Here is a 19,031-nt window from a genome sequence, read left to right on the forward strand (position 1 = left end):
GTTTGCCATACGAGAGGTGCCACAGGCATCCACGGGGTTTTCGCCTTTTGAATTGTTATACGGGCGACATCCCCGGGGATTGTTGGACCTGGCAAAGGAAACATGGGAGCAAGAGCCCACCCCCTATAAAAGTGTGATTGAACACATTTTGGGTATGCAGAGCCGCATAAGCGCGGTCATGCCAATTGTGAAGGAGCATTTACAGGAGGCTCAGGCCGCGCAAAGCGGCCGCTACAATAGACAAGCCACCATGCGGACCTTTAAACCCGGGGATCGGGTGTTGGTATTAATCCCCACGGCGGAGAGTAAATTCCTGGCTCAGTGGCAAGGTCCCTACGAGATAAAGGAAAGAGTAGGGGTGGTTAACTATAAAGTATTGCAGCCCGGTAGGCGGAAACCTGAACAAATATACCATGTCAACCTATTAAAACCCTGGCAGGAACGGGAAAGCCTGATGGCTGTTTTTTCCCCACCTCCCTCCTCTTCGGGTCGTTCACATCCGGCTCCAGCGACCTCCGGAGAGGACGAACCGGAAGTAAGGATTGGAGAAGCCCTCACCAAGCAACAGAGGCGAGAGGCCAGACGGTTAGTTCAGCAGAACCCCGATGTCTTCTCCGAGCTGCCCGGTAGGACCAGTCTGATACGACATGATATTGTCACCGAGCCCCACCTGAAGGTACGCCTGAAGTCATACCGGGTACCGGAGGCTCGACGACAAGCCATATCGGAGGAAGTAAAGACAATGTTACGCCTGGGGGTCATCAAAAAATCCCGGAGTGAATGGGCTAGTCCGAATGTCCTAATACCAAAACCCGATGGCTCCTTAAGGTTCTGCAATGACTTTAGGAGATTGAACGAAATATCCAAGTTCGATCTCTACCCCATGCCCCGGGTGGATGAGCTGATTGATAGGCTGGGACAGGCGCGATATTTTACCACGCTCGACCTGACCAAGGGGTACTGGCAGGTGCCACTGACGGAGTCCGCCAAGGAGAAAACCGCTTTTGTTACGCCGGAGGGTCTCTTCCACTATGTTGTCTTGCCTTTTGGGTTACATGGCGCTCCGGCCACGTTCCAGAGGTTGATGGACTTAGTGCTGGAACCCCACCAGGCGTATGCATCAGCGTACCTTGATGCCATCATTATTTACAGCTCCGATTGGCAGACCCACTTGGAACAGGTACAAGCGGTGGTGGACGCGCTTCGAACAGCCGGATTGACAGCCAATCCCAAGAAATGTGCGTTGGGACTCACGGAAGCCCGCTACTTGGGCTACGTAATAGGCCAAGGAGTGATTAAGCCCCAAATTAACAAGGTTGAGGCGATCCAGAAGTGGCCTAGACCCCTGACCACGAAGCAGGTTAGGGCCTTCCTGGGTATCGTGGGGTACTACAGGAGGTTTGTAAAAGATTTTGCGGGACTATCAGCCCCCTTGACGGACCTTCTCAAAGGCAAGAAGTCCGTCATGGTGCGCTGGACTCCGCAGGCCGAGGACTCCTTCCGGGCCCTGAAGGGGGTCCTGTGCAGACAGCCCGTTCTTGTACACCCTGATTTCCGGAAGGAGTTCATAGTACAGACTGACGCCTCGGAGGTCGGCCTGGGGGCAGTGCTGTCTCAGGTGGTTCAGGGGGAGGAACACCCCGTCACCTTCTTAAGTAGGAAGCTCACCCCTCCCGAGCGGAATTATAGCGTAGTGGAGAAGGAGTGCCTGGCGATCAAGTGGGCCTTGGAGTCCCTACGCTATTACCTGCTGGGACGTCAGTTTCGCTTGGTGACGGATCACTCTCCACTGGTCTGGATGAGGTCCGCCAAGGAACGGAATGCCCGGGTTACCCGGTGGTTCCTTTCTCTGCAGGACTTCCGGTTTACGGTTGAACACCGGGCCGGTAGGTTGCAGGGCAACGCCGATGCCTTGTCCCGCGGCCCGTGTTTGATGGCGGGAGTTCAACCCCGCACGCTTGAACTGAGGGGGGGGGTATGTGAGACTGTGACCGGGGTTATCTATGACGGCCGGTATGTCTCGCCCCGGTTGTGCTCACTCCATGATAGAAAGTAGATCCACTCTAGGGTTAATGCTGTTTCCCTACAGGCTGAAGGGAGGGTTAAATAGAATCAGGAACAAGGGCAGGTGTGCCGGGTGTGGGGGAGTGAACAGAACTCCCTGAGCTCTCTGCTGGAGAGGCACATGTATTTTGTTGTGGACTTTTGTTTGGACATTAAAACCGTGTGCTGTGAACTTAATGCCTGGATCCCGTGTCTTCTGCTGCGCAGCCGACCGTGCTACCTCACAGTACATATTATATTATTTCATATTTAGTATTACATTTTGGTTACATTCAAACACATTGCCACCTATGGGTTGGAAAAATATTTACACCAATGCCGAAAAAATTGTATTAAATGAAAATACTATCGTATATACCATTATGCAGCATTTCATAATTCTAAGTATCAATTATATTAATACTTTTACGATAATAATAATAATAATGACATGGTATTATAATATTATCTTTATCATATGCCGTGACATTTATTAGTGGTAGTACTATTACCATATTTTGGTATTTAGATAGTGAATGAAGTCTTCAATCAAGATGACAGAAAGACAAAAGACTTTTACTATTTTTTTTAAAAAAAGTCAAAAGTGATGCTACAAAAAGTTGCAGAAGCTGATACCCAAAAGTCCAAATGGTAACGTAACGTCTCAAATAAGACTGTGTCAATTACAATACACTGACCGCTTCTGGACTGCAGAAGAATGGTGATCTTATGACGCCAGGATGGACAATGTTATAAAAAGTCTCTGTTTTGTTATCATTTCCAAACCCTCAAGATGCGGTATTGTCAGGAAGCTGCGACCCTGACAAATGTTCTGTGCATTAAGACTTAACCACAGTTACCAAGGAGAGCAAGAAAGTGTTAAAGTTAACCCCTGTCGTGCTGACCAAAAACGTCTCATCACCTGTTCCAATGCTTGCAGAGCATTGTGTGCAAGCGTTTCTACATGCAGAGCATTGCGGGCGTGTGTGCATGTAAAGCATTGCGTGCCTGCATGCAGAACATTGCGTGCGGGCACGTATGTGGCAGAGCATTGTGTGTGCGTGTGGCAGAGCATTGCGGGCGCGCATGTGGCAGAGCATTGCATGTGCGTGCGTGTGGCAGAGCACTGCGGGCATGCGGCAGAGCATTGCAGGTGGTCGTGCATGCGTCCCCGCTCCCGCGCATGCGCGAAGATGACGTGATGGCCGTCATCTCGCGTGGTTTCACCCGGCGCCGGGTAGGATTGCCGTGAACGGGACTTCCGGGTCCGCGGCAACTATTGTGGCATATTTAAGAGCCAGCGACAGGGGAGTGTGTGCACCTCATGCCTCCTCCCTGATGAAGATTCAATATACCTAACATCGAAACGTACGTAGGTCTTCCGAGGCTGCAGTGACCGGCGGACCCTTCCCCCTTACGTGGTCAAATTGGTAATGGGCTTTCTTGGCATCTTGCTTTATGTGTGCAGGCCCCGACTGCGGTCTTAAACCTTATTACAGCCACAGTTATGCTATGCCAGTACTGTGTTGGCAGCATGATTGGAGAGCGCTCCTAGTGACATATCCATTTAGTGTTTTTGCACAATTAAATCTGTTATACTTTATACGGATATACTCTGTGGCACTGTGTCAGTTGTGGAATGTTCTAGTAACTCTGCTTGTTAATGTGCTGTTACTTTCTCTCTTTGTGGCATGTTGAACTAACACTTAGGTGTCCTTCCTGCACCATCAAGTACGTGCTGTGTATATGTTGTTTGTACTGACAACTTAATTTATGTACTTTGCCCTAATGTAGGGGATGACCGCCATATATGTTTTTACATGTTTTTAATGACTGTTTGGATTCCCCCCACCTGTGTTGAATAAAAAGTTGTTACTTCTTGCACTATAAAAACTCGTGTTCTCTTCTCTCAACAAGTTTATGAGTTTGTGCCTATTGGGTTGGACTCCAGAAAACTCTGGGTCCACCCTTATATTTTTGTGATGGTTCTTTGGAGTATTCCTCCTTTAAACACTGTACACACGGTATATAGTATATACATACACACAGTATATACTGTAGTATATACACACAGTACATGGTATATAGTATATACACACGCTGGCTCCACCGCCCTCATGCTGGGTGCTTGGTTACACACACAGTATATACACAGTGTACACACAGACACACTGTGTGCATCCGTGTGGCAGAGCTTTACGGGCGTGCATGTGGCAGAACATTGCGGGTGGGCATGCATGCGGCAGAGCATTGCTGGTAGGGGGTGTGCAGAGCGTTATGTGGGGAGCACTATGTAGCTGTCCTTGGTGACACTTTAGAAATTTCTGGTCACCAACAAAATGGCTCCGCACTGTGTCCCTAAACTTCATTCTCTCTTATCCTTTTGGAAACACCCAGATTGGGAGGGGGAGCTGTAACATCACACACAGTAGAGCAGATTCTGCCCACTTTTACTGCAGCTGTAGTGTGAGCTGTTTCTACAGTAGGATTTCAGTAGCTGCTCCCCCTAGTGTTTAAGAGTGGAAAATATCAAACTTTTTAATTTTTCTTTTTATATTTTGCTCAATTAAAAACAAATAATATTTAAACAAAACATTAAAACATTAATACTTTACATTTTTTCAGTTATTCAAATTTTTTTTTTGGGTATGACACATTCCTTTTAAGATCAACCAGTTGTCGAAATGCTGCTCTGTGTATAACCCCACCCACACCACTGATTGACAGCTGTGCACAATGAGCATAGACAGAAAGCCGCCAATCAGGGGTGGGGGCAGGGTTATACAGAGCTTATGGAGATAGATGATACATGGCAGCAGTTTTACTAGTTCTCTAGTGATAATCCCCTAGTGATAATACAGTGATTTTATCAGAACTATAGCAAGCAGCCCAGTAAGTGACACATCATTGGAATCAGAGTCACTCACCATCTTTATATTATTCTGATTTTTAATTATGAGGTAAACATTTAGTGACAGAACCCCATTAATTCAGAAAACCCCAGCATAGGTATCATAAATGTTACTTGCTCTTCACCGACTCGGAGTTAAGCCAAATTTGTGACACTTTTCGAAGCCTGTGTGACAATTTTTTGGCATAAAACGTTGATGAATTGGGACCAGAGTGTCTTAACTTCCACATATCTAGGTGTCACGGGTGACAGACAGTCGTGGTTTTTTACCATCGACAGTCACGTGGTTTCTTGCCATCAACAGTCACAGCGTCTAGCTAGAATGCTTCCTGACTTTCCATTGTTCCTGCTGTCAGTTTTCATTGGTATAGGAAGCTTTCCTGCTGGATTCATCTCTCTCCCTTTCGGACCCATCAGGAGCTCGACTTTCACCCAGCTGTTGATTATCAGTATTCCCTTGGTGTTTAAATAGTCCCTTCCTTCCTTTGGATTGTGCTGGTGATATTTTCAGTTCCTTCATGCCGAGGTTGCAAGCAGGTGGTTTGTTCTCCTCTGTAGTATTGTTGCTGAAAGCTCTGCTGCTCTCCTTCCTGAGTCATCTAATACTACGTAGTTCATGCTTTTCCCCGTGTCCCCTTTGTGTTTCTATAATTGTTTATTAGTGGGGTTGACGAAGAGCTCATCCCACCAGTTCCCTACTCATGGCTCAGCACTAGAGATACCTAGGGTCAGGTATCTAGCACGGCGCATAGGTACGGAACCTATTTAGGGTGTTGATGGACCCCAAGGATCAGCAGTAGATTAAGTCAGGGGTCACAATCTTCCTAGACACAGGGTTTCCCACCCATTCCCTTTCGCCATGCGCTTGGTACTTCCCTGTACCGAGCATGACACTAGGATGCAGTGTGATTCAATTCTCCCCTCACTATTTTTGTGTGAAATGTCTACAGCTCTGCCTCAACTCCAGAGGTTCTGAGGCAAAATGATCACATCTAGACAATAGCTAAAGACAGGCATGAAGAATATATTGTATATTACAAGCATTTATTAACAAAACAACAAGGTTTGAAATGCAATTATATACAATGTGATATACTTCAGAGTTCCTATCTCCAATCTGGGGCTGCGCTTTTTAGTAAATAAAGCAGTGGACAACCTGAGATTAGTGAATTATCTAAATATAATCCAGTATCAAAACCTTTCACAAATGTTCCTAAAGGCTCTCGAAATACCCAACTTACTAGCAAAGTTGAGTCCGAATTTCTATTTTGTGGGATCTCAGTGTGTAGAGCGGGATCCCACAAATATTTGCAGCTGCTCTAAGCACGAGACACTGCTCTCTCAACTAGTCCAGTGCGGTCACATATGTTAAGATTTTACTGAACTGCTTAAGAAGGATGCCACAGAGCTGGGGTCGTAGAGCTCACTCTTTCACTGTGAGACTGATCGCTGAGGGTTGTGGGATCTCATAACCTGGAAGTTTCTTTTGAGGAACATTAGGGACACTTCTAAAAATTGTCAGAGAAGTTTAGTGAAAGAGGGTGGTGCCTGAAACGGTCAGACAGATTCAAGATAATTTGTGCCCTTTTACGATATGTGATTTTGACTATTGTACTTTTACTATTTGTTAACCAATTACCATATTTTTCAGACTTAAAGAGACATTTCTCCCCCCCAAAAAGTGCGTAGGAAGGGCGGGGTGATGTCTCATAGTCCGAATGCTCCCGAATGAGGCTGAAGGGGTAGTGGTGGAGGAGCGGGTCACAGGAGGCAGGAACCAGCACCAGGGCCAACAATACGCCTGCTAATAGCGAAAGTGAATATTCACTGCTGCTCACTCCCATAATCCTGTCTACCTCTAGACACTGAAGCTGGCATCAAGGGGTGAGCGGAATTATGGGCGTGGGGAGCACTGACTATTCATTCTCCTTAATAACAGGCACATTATCACCCAGCTGCCAACCTAATGCTGCAGTTGGGTGATCATGAGTGTCTGCTATTAGAGAATGAATATTCACTGCTCCCCAAGCCCATAATCCCGGGTGTTGGGAGCAGTGAATATTCCGGCAGCTGATGTCCGCATGTAACTGCAGGTGCATGGCAGTGACGTCATGCGATGCGCCGCTTACACACTGAATTCACTTGCCGGCATCAGAGACAACACCGCACACTGGGGGAGCAGAGAGATGGGGAGTATAGTCATTTTTTTTTTATGTCTGCAGTGTGATGAGGGACATGTATAGCATGATGACAGCAGATCAGACATATCATTGGTGGAACCTGCAGCCCAAGAGGTAAGGGGGCCCATTTTCACCTGTAAATATAAAAATGGGGATCCTATATACCAGGATGAAGGCCATATACACCAGGATGAGAGACACATAACTGCAAGAGACCCAGGATGGGGGTCATTAGTACAGAATTGGGGAATTTACCCCCTATAACAACGTCAGCAGCAGATTACCCCCCATAATAGTGTGTCATGACTACATTTTTTCTTTATATTTTTTTTCCTATTATCCTCCTCTAAAACCTAGGTGTGTTTTATGGTCATAATAATATAGTAAGTTTAAAAATAGAGAAAATGGTGCTTTGCCTGACCAATTCTTACTTGAACAATTGATTTTTGGATAAAACCCTTTGACTCACGGTACAACATGTTGCCTTCTCCCATGTGACTCATCTGACAACAGGACCTGATTAATGATAAAAACATTTGCCAAATTCCGAATGCAAGAATGGCTCCTCTACTGTGTGGGTTTTCTCTTAGTCGGCAAGAATTAATTTACCAGTTAAACATTTCAAATATTCACATGAAAGAGGTTCCTTCCCTGTGTGGCTTCTTCAGATGTTTAACGAGATCTGATTTCTGAGAATGACATTTTCCACATTCAGAACAATACTAATGGTTTATCCCGTGTGTGAAGTCTTCCATGGTCAACAAGAGATGATTTCCTAGTGAAACATTTACCACATTCCAGGCATGAAAATGGATTCTCCCCTGTATGAGATTTTTGATGCCAAACAAGAAGTGAATTCTGAATAAAACATTGCCCACATTCTGAACATGAAAATGGCTTCTCCCCGGTATGAGATCTTTGATGCACAACAAGTTGTGATTTCCAATTAAAACATTTCCCACACTCTGAACATGAAAATGGCTTCTTCCTTGTGTGAATTCTTTGATGCTCAACAAGATCTGACTTCTGAATAAAACATTTCCAACAGTCCAAACATGAAAATGGCTTCTCCCCTGTGTGAAGTTTTCCATGGTCAACAAGACTTGATTTCCTAGTAAAACATTTTCCACATTCTGGGCATGAGAATGGCTTCTTCCCTGTGTGAGTTATTTGATGGATATTAAAATATGATTTCCTGGTAAAACATTTTCCACATTTTGGGCATGAAAATGGTTTCTCTCTTGTAGGAGCCGTTTCATGTTCCACATCCCTTCTGTAACTTTTATTTTCCTTACAATTCTGTGATAAATCGGAATTTTGGACTTGTTTGCAAAGATCAGATGATAGAGCTTTCCGAGAAAGGACTGGAAGTATATCTGGAACAACAGCATACTCTTCATATGTGATACTTTCATCATCTGGTGTAAATTCTGAAGATATTAGATTTCCATCTGAACTCCCAATACAGTCATCTGCTAAAATTAAACACAATTATTATTTTTTAATGATATATGTTGAAAGTACATTTATTTTTTTAAACCATAACATAATTAAATTAGGAAAAAATGTATTCTGAATCTGTTGTCCAATTTCGACATCTAAAGGCCGCTTTACACGCAACGACGTATCTAACGATATGTCGTCGGGGTCACGGAATTCGTGACGCACATCCGGCATCGTTACCGACGTCGTTTCGAGTGACACCTACGAGCGAGTGCTAACAATCAGAAATACTCACCTAATCGTTGATCGTTGACACGCCGTTCTTTTTCAAAATATTGTTGCTCGTTCTGGAAGCAGGTTGTTTGTCATTCCTGAGGCAGCACACATCGCTACGTGTGACACCCCGGAAATGACGAACAACAGCGTTCCTGCATCCTCCGGCAACAAGGTGGGCGTGACATTAATGTGGCTGCTCTTCGCCCCTCCGCTTCTATTGGAGGCCCACTGTGTGACGTCGCACAAACCTCCCCCTTAAAAAGAGTTTGTTCGCCGGCCTTAGCGACGTCGTTAGGAATGTAAGTTTGTTTGACGTGTCCTAGCGATATTGTGCGTCACGGGCAGCGATTTGCCGTGACGCACAAACGACGGGGGCGGGTGCGATCGTTAGCGACATCGCTAGCGATGTTGCTGCGTGTAAAGCAGCCTTAAGATTTACATCTTTGATAATTTGGATCTACATTCCTAGCACCAGTTCTCTGGAATGTGCTACAGTAAATAATCTGATTGATTGTCACAATGTGACTGCAGGATAATGAGGGACAGGGGGCTCCTATACTGTCCCTCACACTGGATTACCCCTGAAGATGGAGATGCCGGAGTCCTATGCCTTACTATTTTCCTGCCAGATCTAATCTGTTATCCCCCCAGAAAAGGAAGGGAAAGGAATATGATGGATACACAGATTAAGACAGACTTGACACATTGCAAACTCACAGAAATAAACAGTGAGAGACTAAGGAGAAAAGCAAGAGCAGAAAGGCAGCAACAAAAAGACAACAAGGGTTAACAACACAACAGCTCACAGCAATAATACACAACCACCGTAAGTCTGGATCACAACACCTCACCAGACCAGTATAGGTAAACTTAAACTAGCATTAATGAAATTGTTCAGCGATACTTTCTCTTCTACAGCATGTGTTCAAAAACATTGTCAAAAGGACCTTAAGCATTCCTTTAATAGGCATATAAACAGTGGGGCCACTAGTAGGATGGGGATATGAAATTACTCAGTTTGCACTCCCTTTACCCTAATGCCAGTCCTGCATGCCAGCCTGTCTTCTTTTCAATTTATTTGGACTTCTGTAATTAAGAGACCTTTGGTTACATCATGCCGCATGACTTTGAAGTTATCAAAGGTCCTTAAACAATCAACCGTAGAATACAACTGATGGGGTCCCTAAGAGAGCGGGGTTCTTGAGAAATTGCGCAGTTTGATTCCTTCCAACACTAATCCCTGACTGTAACTAGGGCTTATTTTTGGAGTAGGGCTTATATTTCAAGCATTCTCCAAAAATCCCGTAAAATCATGCTAGGTCTTATTTTTTTTAACGGTGTAGGTCGTCTTTTTGGGGAAACAGGGTATTCATGAACCCTCTGCAGGTCTTTGAGTTGCCTTCATAACAACATAGAGAGCACTAGAAACAAATAGCAGAAGAAGTAGAAGCAAAGACAATACTGCTGAAAAAAAAAAAAAGAGCAAAAAGCCTAAAAATGTAAACACAAAATTAGTGCAGAATTTAGTAGATATCTCTTACAGGATAGAACTCGAGGAGACACATCCTGAGGAACATCGGGATCTTCTTGTTTACAGTTCTGTGGGAAAAGAGGACGGGGACATCTCTCTGGTGTTGTCCTCTTACTGGATAGACCTGGAGGAGACACATACAGGGACTGAATTCATTCCTTACATACAGATAATTAGAGGCCGTGTGTATTTAGTCCTGTCTATTACCTGGTGATGTGAGGGGCCGGGGAACCTCCATCATGACGTCCTTGTACACATCTTTGTGTCCTTCTAAATACTCCCACTCCTCCATGGAGAAATACACGGTGACGTCCTGACACCTTATAGGAACCTGACACATACAATGATACCGTCATCCCTCGATCCCTTCATAGCGTTACTGTATAATGTCCCAGCATTCCCAGCAGTGTCACCTCTCCAGTCAGCAGCTCAATCATCTTGTAGGTGAGTTCTAGGATCTTCTGGTCATTGATGTCCTCATGTATCGGGGGGTGAGATGGAGGCCCCGTGATTGGGCTCAGGGGTCTTCCCCATCCCTCAGACACAGGGTCCTGACAGCGCTCACTAGAGGTCTTCTTCACTACTGTGTAATCCTGGTTATGGAGAGACACAGTAATAAATCTCACTACAGACATTTCTAGAGTCCTCACCTCTCCAGTTCTGTCCGTCTGTTATTCCCATAGATAAGAATGATGTAATGTGACGTAATCAGAATCTCTCACCTCTCCAGTAAGCCGGAAGAGGATCTCTAGCGTGAGGTGTAATATCCTCTCCGCCATCTTGTCCCTGGCCATATCCATCCTGGACAGGAAATTCTCTTAAACAGAATAAAACCACTGAAAGGATCCAATATTATAAGGACCTGAATGTGAAGGAGATGAGCCGATATGTAAAATTAATGGAGATAATAATGGAGGGAAGATATCATTTGGATAGGAAAAAAAAAAATTCAACATGAAATGAAGTAGCAAAACTGACCCATAAAAGTATTGCACCTAAAAGAATGAAAAAGTCAGCTCATCAAGCAAAAAACAAGTCCTCACTCAACAAAGATGGCAGAAAATGGAGACACAAACTGATTTTTTAATGTTTTTTTTTTTTTACAAAAGTCTGATTTTTATTCACTACTAGAGGTGAGTGAACCTGGAGTTCGGTGTTAGGTAAAAACTCAGACTTTTCCAAGATAGCAAAGTTCAGGTTTGGAGTTTGGGGGCTTTACGTCTGCAAACCACTCTCGTGTGATGAGATGTATTGTGCACCAAGAAATAAAACTGAAAAAAAAAACGCCTTCCCCCGCAAGTCATCTGTTTATGGCTGCACGTGGGCGGAGACCCGAACTGCCAATCAGTGACTTCAAATAAAGTTCAGGTTAAGTCCAAGTTCAGAGTCGATCTTTACAAAAGTTCAGCTGGATCAGCAGAAGCCGAACGTCCACTGTGTGATACCAATGTGATATGACTGATGAATGAGTGTGATTAGATAGGGATCATAATCAAAAGATATAGTGATCCCAGATATTATTTGATCCATCAATAATTCAGTATCAGAGAGAAATGTCCTCTGGCTGACCCATTTTTACCATGATGAAGAATACGTGTCAGACAGAACTTGAGCAAACCACGATTATGAGGAAGTAACGTTTACAGTTCAACAGTCAGGAAACTCGTGGTTAGCTTAAAACAGGTGTAAGGAACCTGGCATGTAAAATTCACGGCTCCTTGCAATATATGCAGGAAATTTGTGGTCAGCCACTGGTCAACTGGCAAAATGTGCAGGAAGTTGCTGGTGCCCACTGCAGCTTGTGGTCAAGTTACATAAACATGACTCAGCTGTCACATGCTGGTCACCAATTCACCACTCAGTGCACATGACGTACAAAGTTTTGCTATAAAAAGATAGGACTCGCTTAGTGACATTTGGGGAACCTTTCCAGGACGCTCAAGTGGACGCACTGTCCCTGTGATGAAAAGGCCAGGTTGTTTTTCCTTCTCACTAATCGAGTCCCTCCGATGAGAAAGGAATGCTACAACATAACGGTAATGTTGATGCATATTTGTTATTGTATAAGATTCTATGACTATAAAGTAGTTCTAATGCCTATGTACCATTGATATTCATGTGCTATTAAAATAAATAATATCTTGCTATAAAGAATCTTAGTATTTGTGCCTGATTAGGATATCAGTGAGCGCTTCGTAAGTACGGGCTTTCAGCCCCCTTTTTAGTAGAATTTAGCAAGACACACGGGTCCGCTCATCTCTAGTCACCACTTAGATAATAAGAAACGTGGATGTCTGATATTGCCGTAATCACACTGACCTGGAGAATCACGCTGACCAGTCACTTTCAGCACATCGTGAATGGAGTAAAAACAGTAAAAAAAACAAAAAAAAATTTGATGGAAGTACATTTTTTTTTTTTCAACATTTCACAGCACTTTGAATTTTTCCTTAATTTCCAGTACATTTTATGGTAAAATTAAAAACAGTGAGTCATTTAAAAAAAAATAAACAAACCAATTCTTCATACGGCAATGAGGGCGGAAAAAAAAAATAAAAGCTGCGCAGTTACAAAATCATGTAGCATCAGGAGCAGAAATCTGTCCATCTCTACATAAGACACAGACATTTTATTACTGCCTCTGCTTTCTCTGTCACTGTATACACAGCTCTACGGTGCAATGCAGCGGGAACGGTGAGAGACCTGACAGCGACACAGATCTCTGTGTGAGAGCCCATCCACCATCAGTACTTGCCAACTGTAATTTTCTTGGGGTCTGGTGAGTGCAATTATTTTTTTCGGGGGGATATTTGCTTTCTTTTGAGGGTCGCCGCTTTCTTTTAGGGGTACCTGCTTTCTTTGATAAAAGTCCTGCTTTATTCTTTCTGAATAACGAGTACAATGCAAGTCAAGGGGAAATGCGAGTCATTTTCTGTTGCACTCAACAAAGAGGTCTGGGGGCCTGATGAAAAGCATGAAATAGATGGGAAAGTGATGAAACTGAATGTGGAGAGCCTAGAGAATATGCCTGCATGCATTTATGACTCACATATGGTTTCTGGGAATAAGGATGTCACAGTTTTATGCCACTTTTACAGATGCACAAGAACACCTAACCTAAATTGCACTTTACAGGCAAAAGGGTTAAAAAAACAGTTTTTCCTGCATAATTACTTGTATATAAAAGGCTAAATAAACCGGAGGAAAAAAAATATCCGTTTTAGCGTTTGTTCACACGTAGTGTTTTTTTTTTTTTGTTTTTTTTTTTTACTTTTACATTTGGGAGAGTTCTGACTTATACATTTTGTAAGTCCCACTGTCATACATAATTTCTAGTTAGTTATTCCCCAGCACTTTACAAGGCCAGCTAGAACGTGCCCGTTAGTATGTAGATCTTTCATATAAACAGCATTAAAATTTCATCCTTTATTAATAATCTTAAAATTTAGGAACAGCAGTTCCTCCATATCATTGAAACAACACCTCAAAAAGCCACCACCATGCGTGTTAGAATATATAAATTCTGCCCAGTCAGCTAAGGCTACTTTCACACATCCGGTTTGAGCACTGCGGCTCAATCCGGCTGTGAAAACTATGCAACGGATGCGGCGAAAACACCGCATCCGTTGCATAAGTTTTTACATGCGGCCTGTCCGTTTTTTTCCGGTTGCGGCATGCTACTGAGCATGCGCAGTGGAAAAAACCGCATGCGGCGACCGGATGCGGTTTTTTCCGCATCGCGCCGCATCCGGTCTCCATAGGTATGCATTGAAAAATGCGCCGCAGCGGCCGGATGCGGCGCGATGCGGTGTTTTTTGCCGGAGCAAAAAACGTTGCAGGGAACGTTCGATCTGGCCGCGGCATCGGCTAAATCTGCCGCATGCGGCAAAAACCGGACCGAACGCAAGCCCCTGCGGCACAATACGGCACTAATGTAAGTCTATGCAAAAAAACCCGCAACCGGCGTTACAAAAGCCGGTTGCGGTTTTTCTGGAGAACGCCGTATTGTGCCGCAGAGCAAAAATCCGGATGTGTGAAAGTAGCCTAAATAGCGGACTGTGCTATATTCAGGTGATGGCCACTAGGTCAAAAAAACACAAGAGAAAATAACACAACAAACAGAACAAAAAATAGTGATTGTGCTAAAGGCAAAGGACAATGGTCCAATCAGAAAAACTCATAAAAAAAAATTATTATACCTAAAGAAATATGTTAGGTTTCATGAAATTGCTGACAATGGTCAGACACATAAAAACATACCTACATATATCAGGCATAGAGTAAATGGATTGGTCTCACCACATCCTTTTTAAATGAGGGCATGCAGTCTCTCCATCGGAGATTATGTTAAACTCAAGATTATTATTATTATTATTATTATTAATCTTGAGTTTAACATAATCTGTGGATTGACTGATGTCCCTTATACTTGATCTGCTATAGCAATAATGGTGCCTACTTCCTCCCCGTATGATTTACCCAGTGAAAGGCGTTCCTTTCTATCTGGAGGAGTTGTCATGTTCGGGGCTTCGACCAATGAATAACGTTGCCTTTATGGAACGCAAATGCGTCTATCTGAATGCGCCTGGTGTGGAGATGGTTCCCTCCCCCTTGTATTAGGCGCGCAGATGACTTGTTTTTTCGGCGTGCACGTCCGATACGTCACACCGGAAGTGACCTATTAGCTGAATTCATGACGTACACTTCCGGTTGCGATGGGCGGTTTCGCTGGTGGAACCCACGCCTTAGAAGCTTGAACAAGGAAGTACGTCGCAGGGGATGGGGAGGAGCTCTCCACGTTGTTGTCGACTCCTGAAAGCTGGGGGCGTTACCCAGGTGGAACGCACGCAGAATGATTCAGGAAGTCGAGCGACATGTGCTGTAGGCAGCTGGGACTATGGCAGGATCCACGCAATATTAATGGAATAAAACATCAGGTGAGTTGCACCTACTGATTGGAGGAGTTACATGACCACTGTGTTTAAAAGACCCCATTTTCTGAAGCGCCAGACTCTTTGACATTATGGGTGTATGAGGGCTGGCATCAAGAATCTAATTGACAAGTAATACTATGTCCCCTGAGGAGTCGCTGTAGACGAAACGCGTCGGGACAGCAAGAGGGTCAGCTTAGGGGTCCAGCTTGAGAGACTTAGATGTGGCCCATCCTTGTTAGGACGGGAGTCTGGGGAAGCAGGCATTATTTGTTTTTTGGTCTCCAAGTTGAATAGGGACAGAAAATACTGGACCAGTATATCGAACCCAGAACTCCGATGGAGAGACTGCATGCCCTCATTTAAAAAAGATGTGGTGAGACCAATCCATTTTCTCTATGCCAGATATATGTAGATGTTTTTTTATGTGTCTGACCATTGTCAGCAATTTCATGAAACCTAACAAATATTTCTTTAGGTATAATAATTTTTTTTGATGTTTGTTTTGATTGGACCATTGTCCTTTGCCTTTAGCACAATCACAATCATTGTCCTTTGCCTTTAGCACAATCACTATTTTTTGTTCTGTTTGTTGTGTTATTTTCTCTTGTGTTTTTTTGACCTAGTGGCCATCACCTGAATATAGTGAAGCGACCGGTGGTAGGGCCGCGGGTGTGTGTGTGTATGCTCTATTCCAACAAAATCCCCATACTCAGATTTTACCAGTAGTAACATTTCTTTACTAGGAAACATATTTATAATACAATCAACCGAACTATCTGCGCACATGAGTATAGTGGAGTCCCTGGATTTTCACTCCTTCCGGGTACGCAGCAAGAAGAAAGGAAAAACAACAACAAAGAAATGGCGGCAACTTTCCCTAACTTTCCCTACAATCACGTACCAGTCTATCCCGGAAGAAGATGCCGCTCCCACGTCGCAGGCCTGGAGTCTCACGATGATGGGTCCCGGTGCAGCGCTGAAGGGATGCAGCTCCTTGGTCTTTTCCTTTGATCTTCCCCCGCTGGTAACGGATTCTAATCAGTCTTTTAGTCCTGGGGCACGCCAAGCAGAAGAAGGGAGGTCACAGCCCCTGCACTTACACTCTGGTTGCGATGCTCTGCAGTCCGGTTAGAGCCTTGGTGAAAACAAAGTCCTGCAGACCGGGAATGGCAGAAACCACTTCCACAGGGTGATTTCTCCAAGACTCCGGTGGCAAAAGAGCCCTCTGTTCAGGGAGACCACACGCAGCTCTCCTCTGGCTGAGCTCTGGAGCTGAACAACCTTCCCACACTTTTTTTTCTTCCTGGTTTTCACACACAAGCTGCAGTAGGGGATTTCCCAGCTCTGTGTTTGTGATTGCACAGTCTGACACTGCCCCCTTGTGGGCAATTGCTGAAACAGTATTCAAATCCATTTCTACATTAATGATGCAGTTTGAATTGTTGATCCCATTACATACCCCCCCACTTAAAGGTTGGCAGTCCCTGTCAACTACCGTCGGTTCCCAGGCAGCGATGACTGCAGATGTCACAGGGGTTGGTTGAGAAGTGGGCCATACATACTGGTCCCTGTAAGACCGCCCGGGCGGGATCCCAGCAGTGGTGCGGTCAGTGCGTCTCAAGGGTCGGTTGTTCCCCTCCCTGTCACTGTCTTTACGCCCCACTTCAGTCAGCACTCTGGGGGAAGAACTGGGTTGCGTAGGTGGGTCACCGATCTCAGAGTCAATGTGATCACTATGCTGGGAAACGTCCGTGACGTCAGTCGTGTTAGTAGCGTCACCCCCTCCGGGTACTGTGGTAGGGGAGTCAGGCTGGGATCGGCAGGGACGCAACATATTTCGGTGCACAGTGCGGATGCTGCGACTGTCTTCACCCCGCACTCGGTATACATGCACGTTGGGGTAGGGGCGTTCGATTACCCGGTAGACCTCAGTCTCCCACTTGGCTCGAAGTTTCCCTTGGGGCTTCTTGATACGGAGCAGGACTAGCTGTCCCAACTTCAAGGGCTGCTCTTGCACGGGGAGTGAGTCAGCATGTATCTGGCCCCGGATTTTTTGGCTCACCAGCCGGTGTACAGTCTCCATCTTCTGTCGGTGAGCATTTAGCCAGGAGGGGTAGTTATGGCAGACATCATCTCCAGGGCGGAATAGGTTCAGGTCATGGACCCCTTTTCCGGGGCGGCCAAAGAGAAGGGTGTGTGGGGTGTAGCCAGTCACAGAGTGGACCTGGTTGTTGTAGGCCCATACTAGATCAGGAAGGAATTGGGGCCATTGGTCTTTCTTATCATCGGCCAAGGTGCGGATCAGCTGGAGTAGGGTCCGGTTGAAGCGTTCACATGCACCGTTCCCTTGTGGGTGGTAAGGAGTGGTCCTCGACTTCTGGATCCCATACATCCGATGCAGCTCTTCGATGACTCGGCCTTCGAAACAAGCCCCCTGGTCGGAGTGCAACCTCTCCGGGCACCCGTAGACGTGGATGAACTGTCGACAGATGGCCCGAGCAGCCGATTCAGCCGTCTGGTCTTTGGTAGCGACAGCGAATTTTGTGAAGTGATCCACCATGACTAGACAGTACTGATAGCCACTGCTCGCCGTCCCAATCAGCAGATAGTCCACCATCAACAGCTCAAGGGGCCTGGATGTTTTAATTGTCTTAACAGGTGCACGCTGCTCAGGGGACTTGTGTAGTTCGCAGGTGCGACAGGTCTGGCAGACGTCTTCAACCAGCTTGCGGAGCCCCGGACAATAGATGGACTGTTGAATCCACCGAAAGGTCTTGTCTATTCCGAAGTGTCCATTCCTTTTGTGGGCTTGGGCCACCATCTCACGGGCCAATTGATCAGGCACCACAACTTGTGTGCATTCCTCCAGCATGTGCGACAAGAGAACCTTCCGGTATAGCACTCCTTCTCTCAGAATCAGCCGGTCCCACTGACTGAGCAGGGTCAAGGTCCCGGTAGACAGTCGTGCCCGTATATCGGCGGGAGGCTTCTGCTGCCGCTTCACCCATTGTTTGAGTAGAGCCCATTCAGGGTTCTGGTCCTGGATCCTGCACCACTCCTGGGGTGGCAAGGCGACTCCCACTGGAGTTCCAGCTTCGCCCACAACGAACTGGCGGTAATCCACCATCTGTTGGGCGAGCTTTGCAAAGTCAGGCGTCTCATCCCCTTCTAATTCTTCATCCCGGTCTCGGTTGAGTAAGGGGTATGACACTCTAGACAGGCTGTCCGCATTTTGATTCTCAGCTCCAGCCCTATATTTGATCTTGTAATTGAACTTGGAGAGCCGAGCCATCCAACGCTGCTCCATGACTCCGAGCTTCGCATTTTCTAAGTGGGCCAACGGGTTGTTATCGGTCAGGACTAGTACTTCGGTCCCCGTGAGGTACCCTGCAAATTTCTCCGCCATAGCCCACGTTAGGGCCAACAGCTCCAGCCGGAACGAGCTATAATTGGTGGGGTTCTTCTCGCCCTCATGTAGGGACCGACTGGCATAGGCTATGACCCGTTCCTTGCCTTCTTGTACCTGTGAGAGTACTGCCCCTAGACCCTGTAGACTGGCATCGGTGTGTAGTTGAAAGGGCAGGTTGTAGTCCGCATATGCCAGGATGGGGGGGGAGACGTTAAGACACCATTTAGGGCTTGGAAGGACTCTTCCTGGCTGGGTCCCCAGCTGATGGGTCGTCCTCTGGGGCTGTTGGTGGTCCCTCGAAGCA

The 19,031-nt window shown here is 45.7% G+C and overlaps 1 protein-coding gene across 1 annotated transcript in view; it reads right to left on the reverse strand.

The window, feature by feature from the left end:
• Nucleotides 1-5,981: 5,981 nt before the first annotated feature.
• LOC142259115 (gastrula zinc finger protein XlCGF66.1-like) overlaps nt 5,982-19,031 on the reverse strand; it is a 36,963-nt gene continuing 23,913 nt past the window's right edge. The window contains 5 exon segments of the mRNA XM_075331626.1: nt 5,982-7,856; nt 7,858-8,609; nt 10,395-10,508; nt 10,592-10,715; nt 10,798-10,977. Of these exon segments, the coding sequence (XP_075187741.1) occupies nt 7,764-7,856; nt 7,858-8,609; nt 10,395-10,508; nt 10,592-10,715; nt 10,798-10,977 (1,263 nt within the window). The 3' untranslated portion in view covers nt 5,982-7,763.

This window comes from Anomaloglossus baeobatrachus (genome assembly GCF_048569485.1).
Source record: "Anomaloglossus baeobatrachus isolate aAnoBae1 chromosome 5 unlocalized genomic scaffold, aAnoBae1.hap1 SUPER_5_unloc_27, whole genome shotgun sequence".
In the NCBI taxonomy this organism is placed as follows: domain Eukaryota; kingdom Metazoa; phylum Chordata; class Amphibia; order Anura; family Aromobatidae; genus Anomaloglossus; species Anomaloglossus baeobatrachus.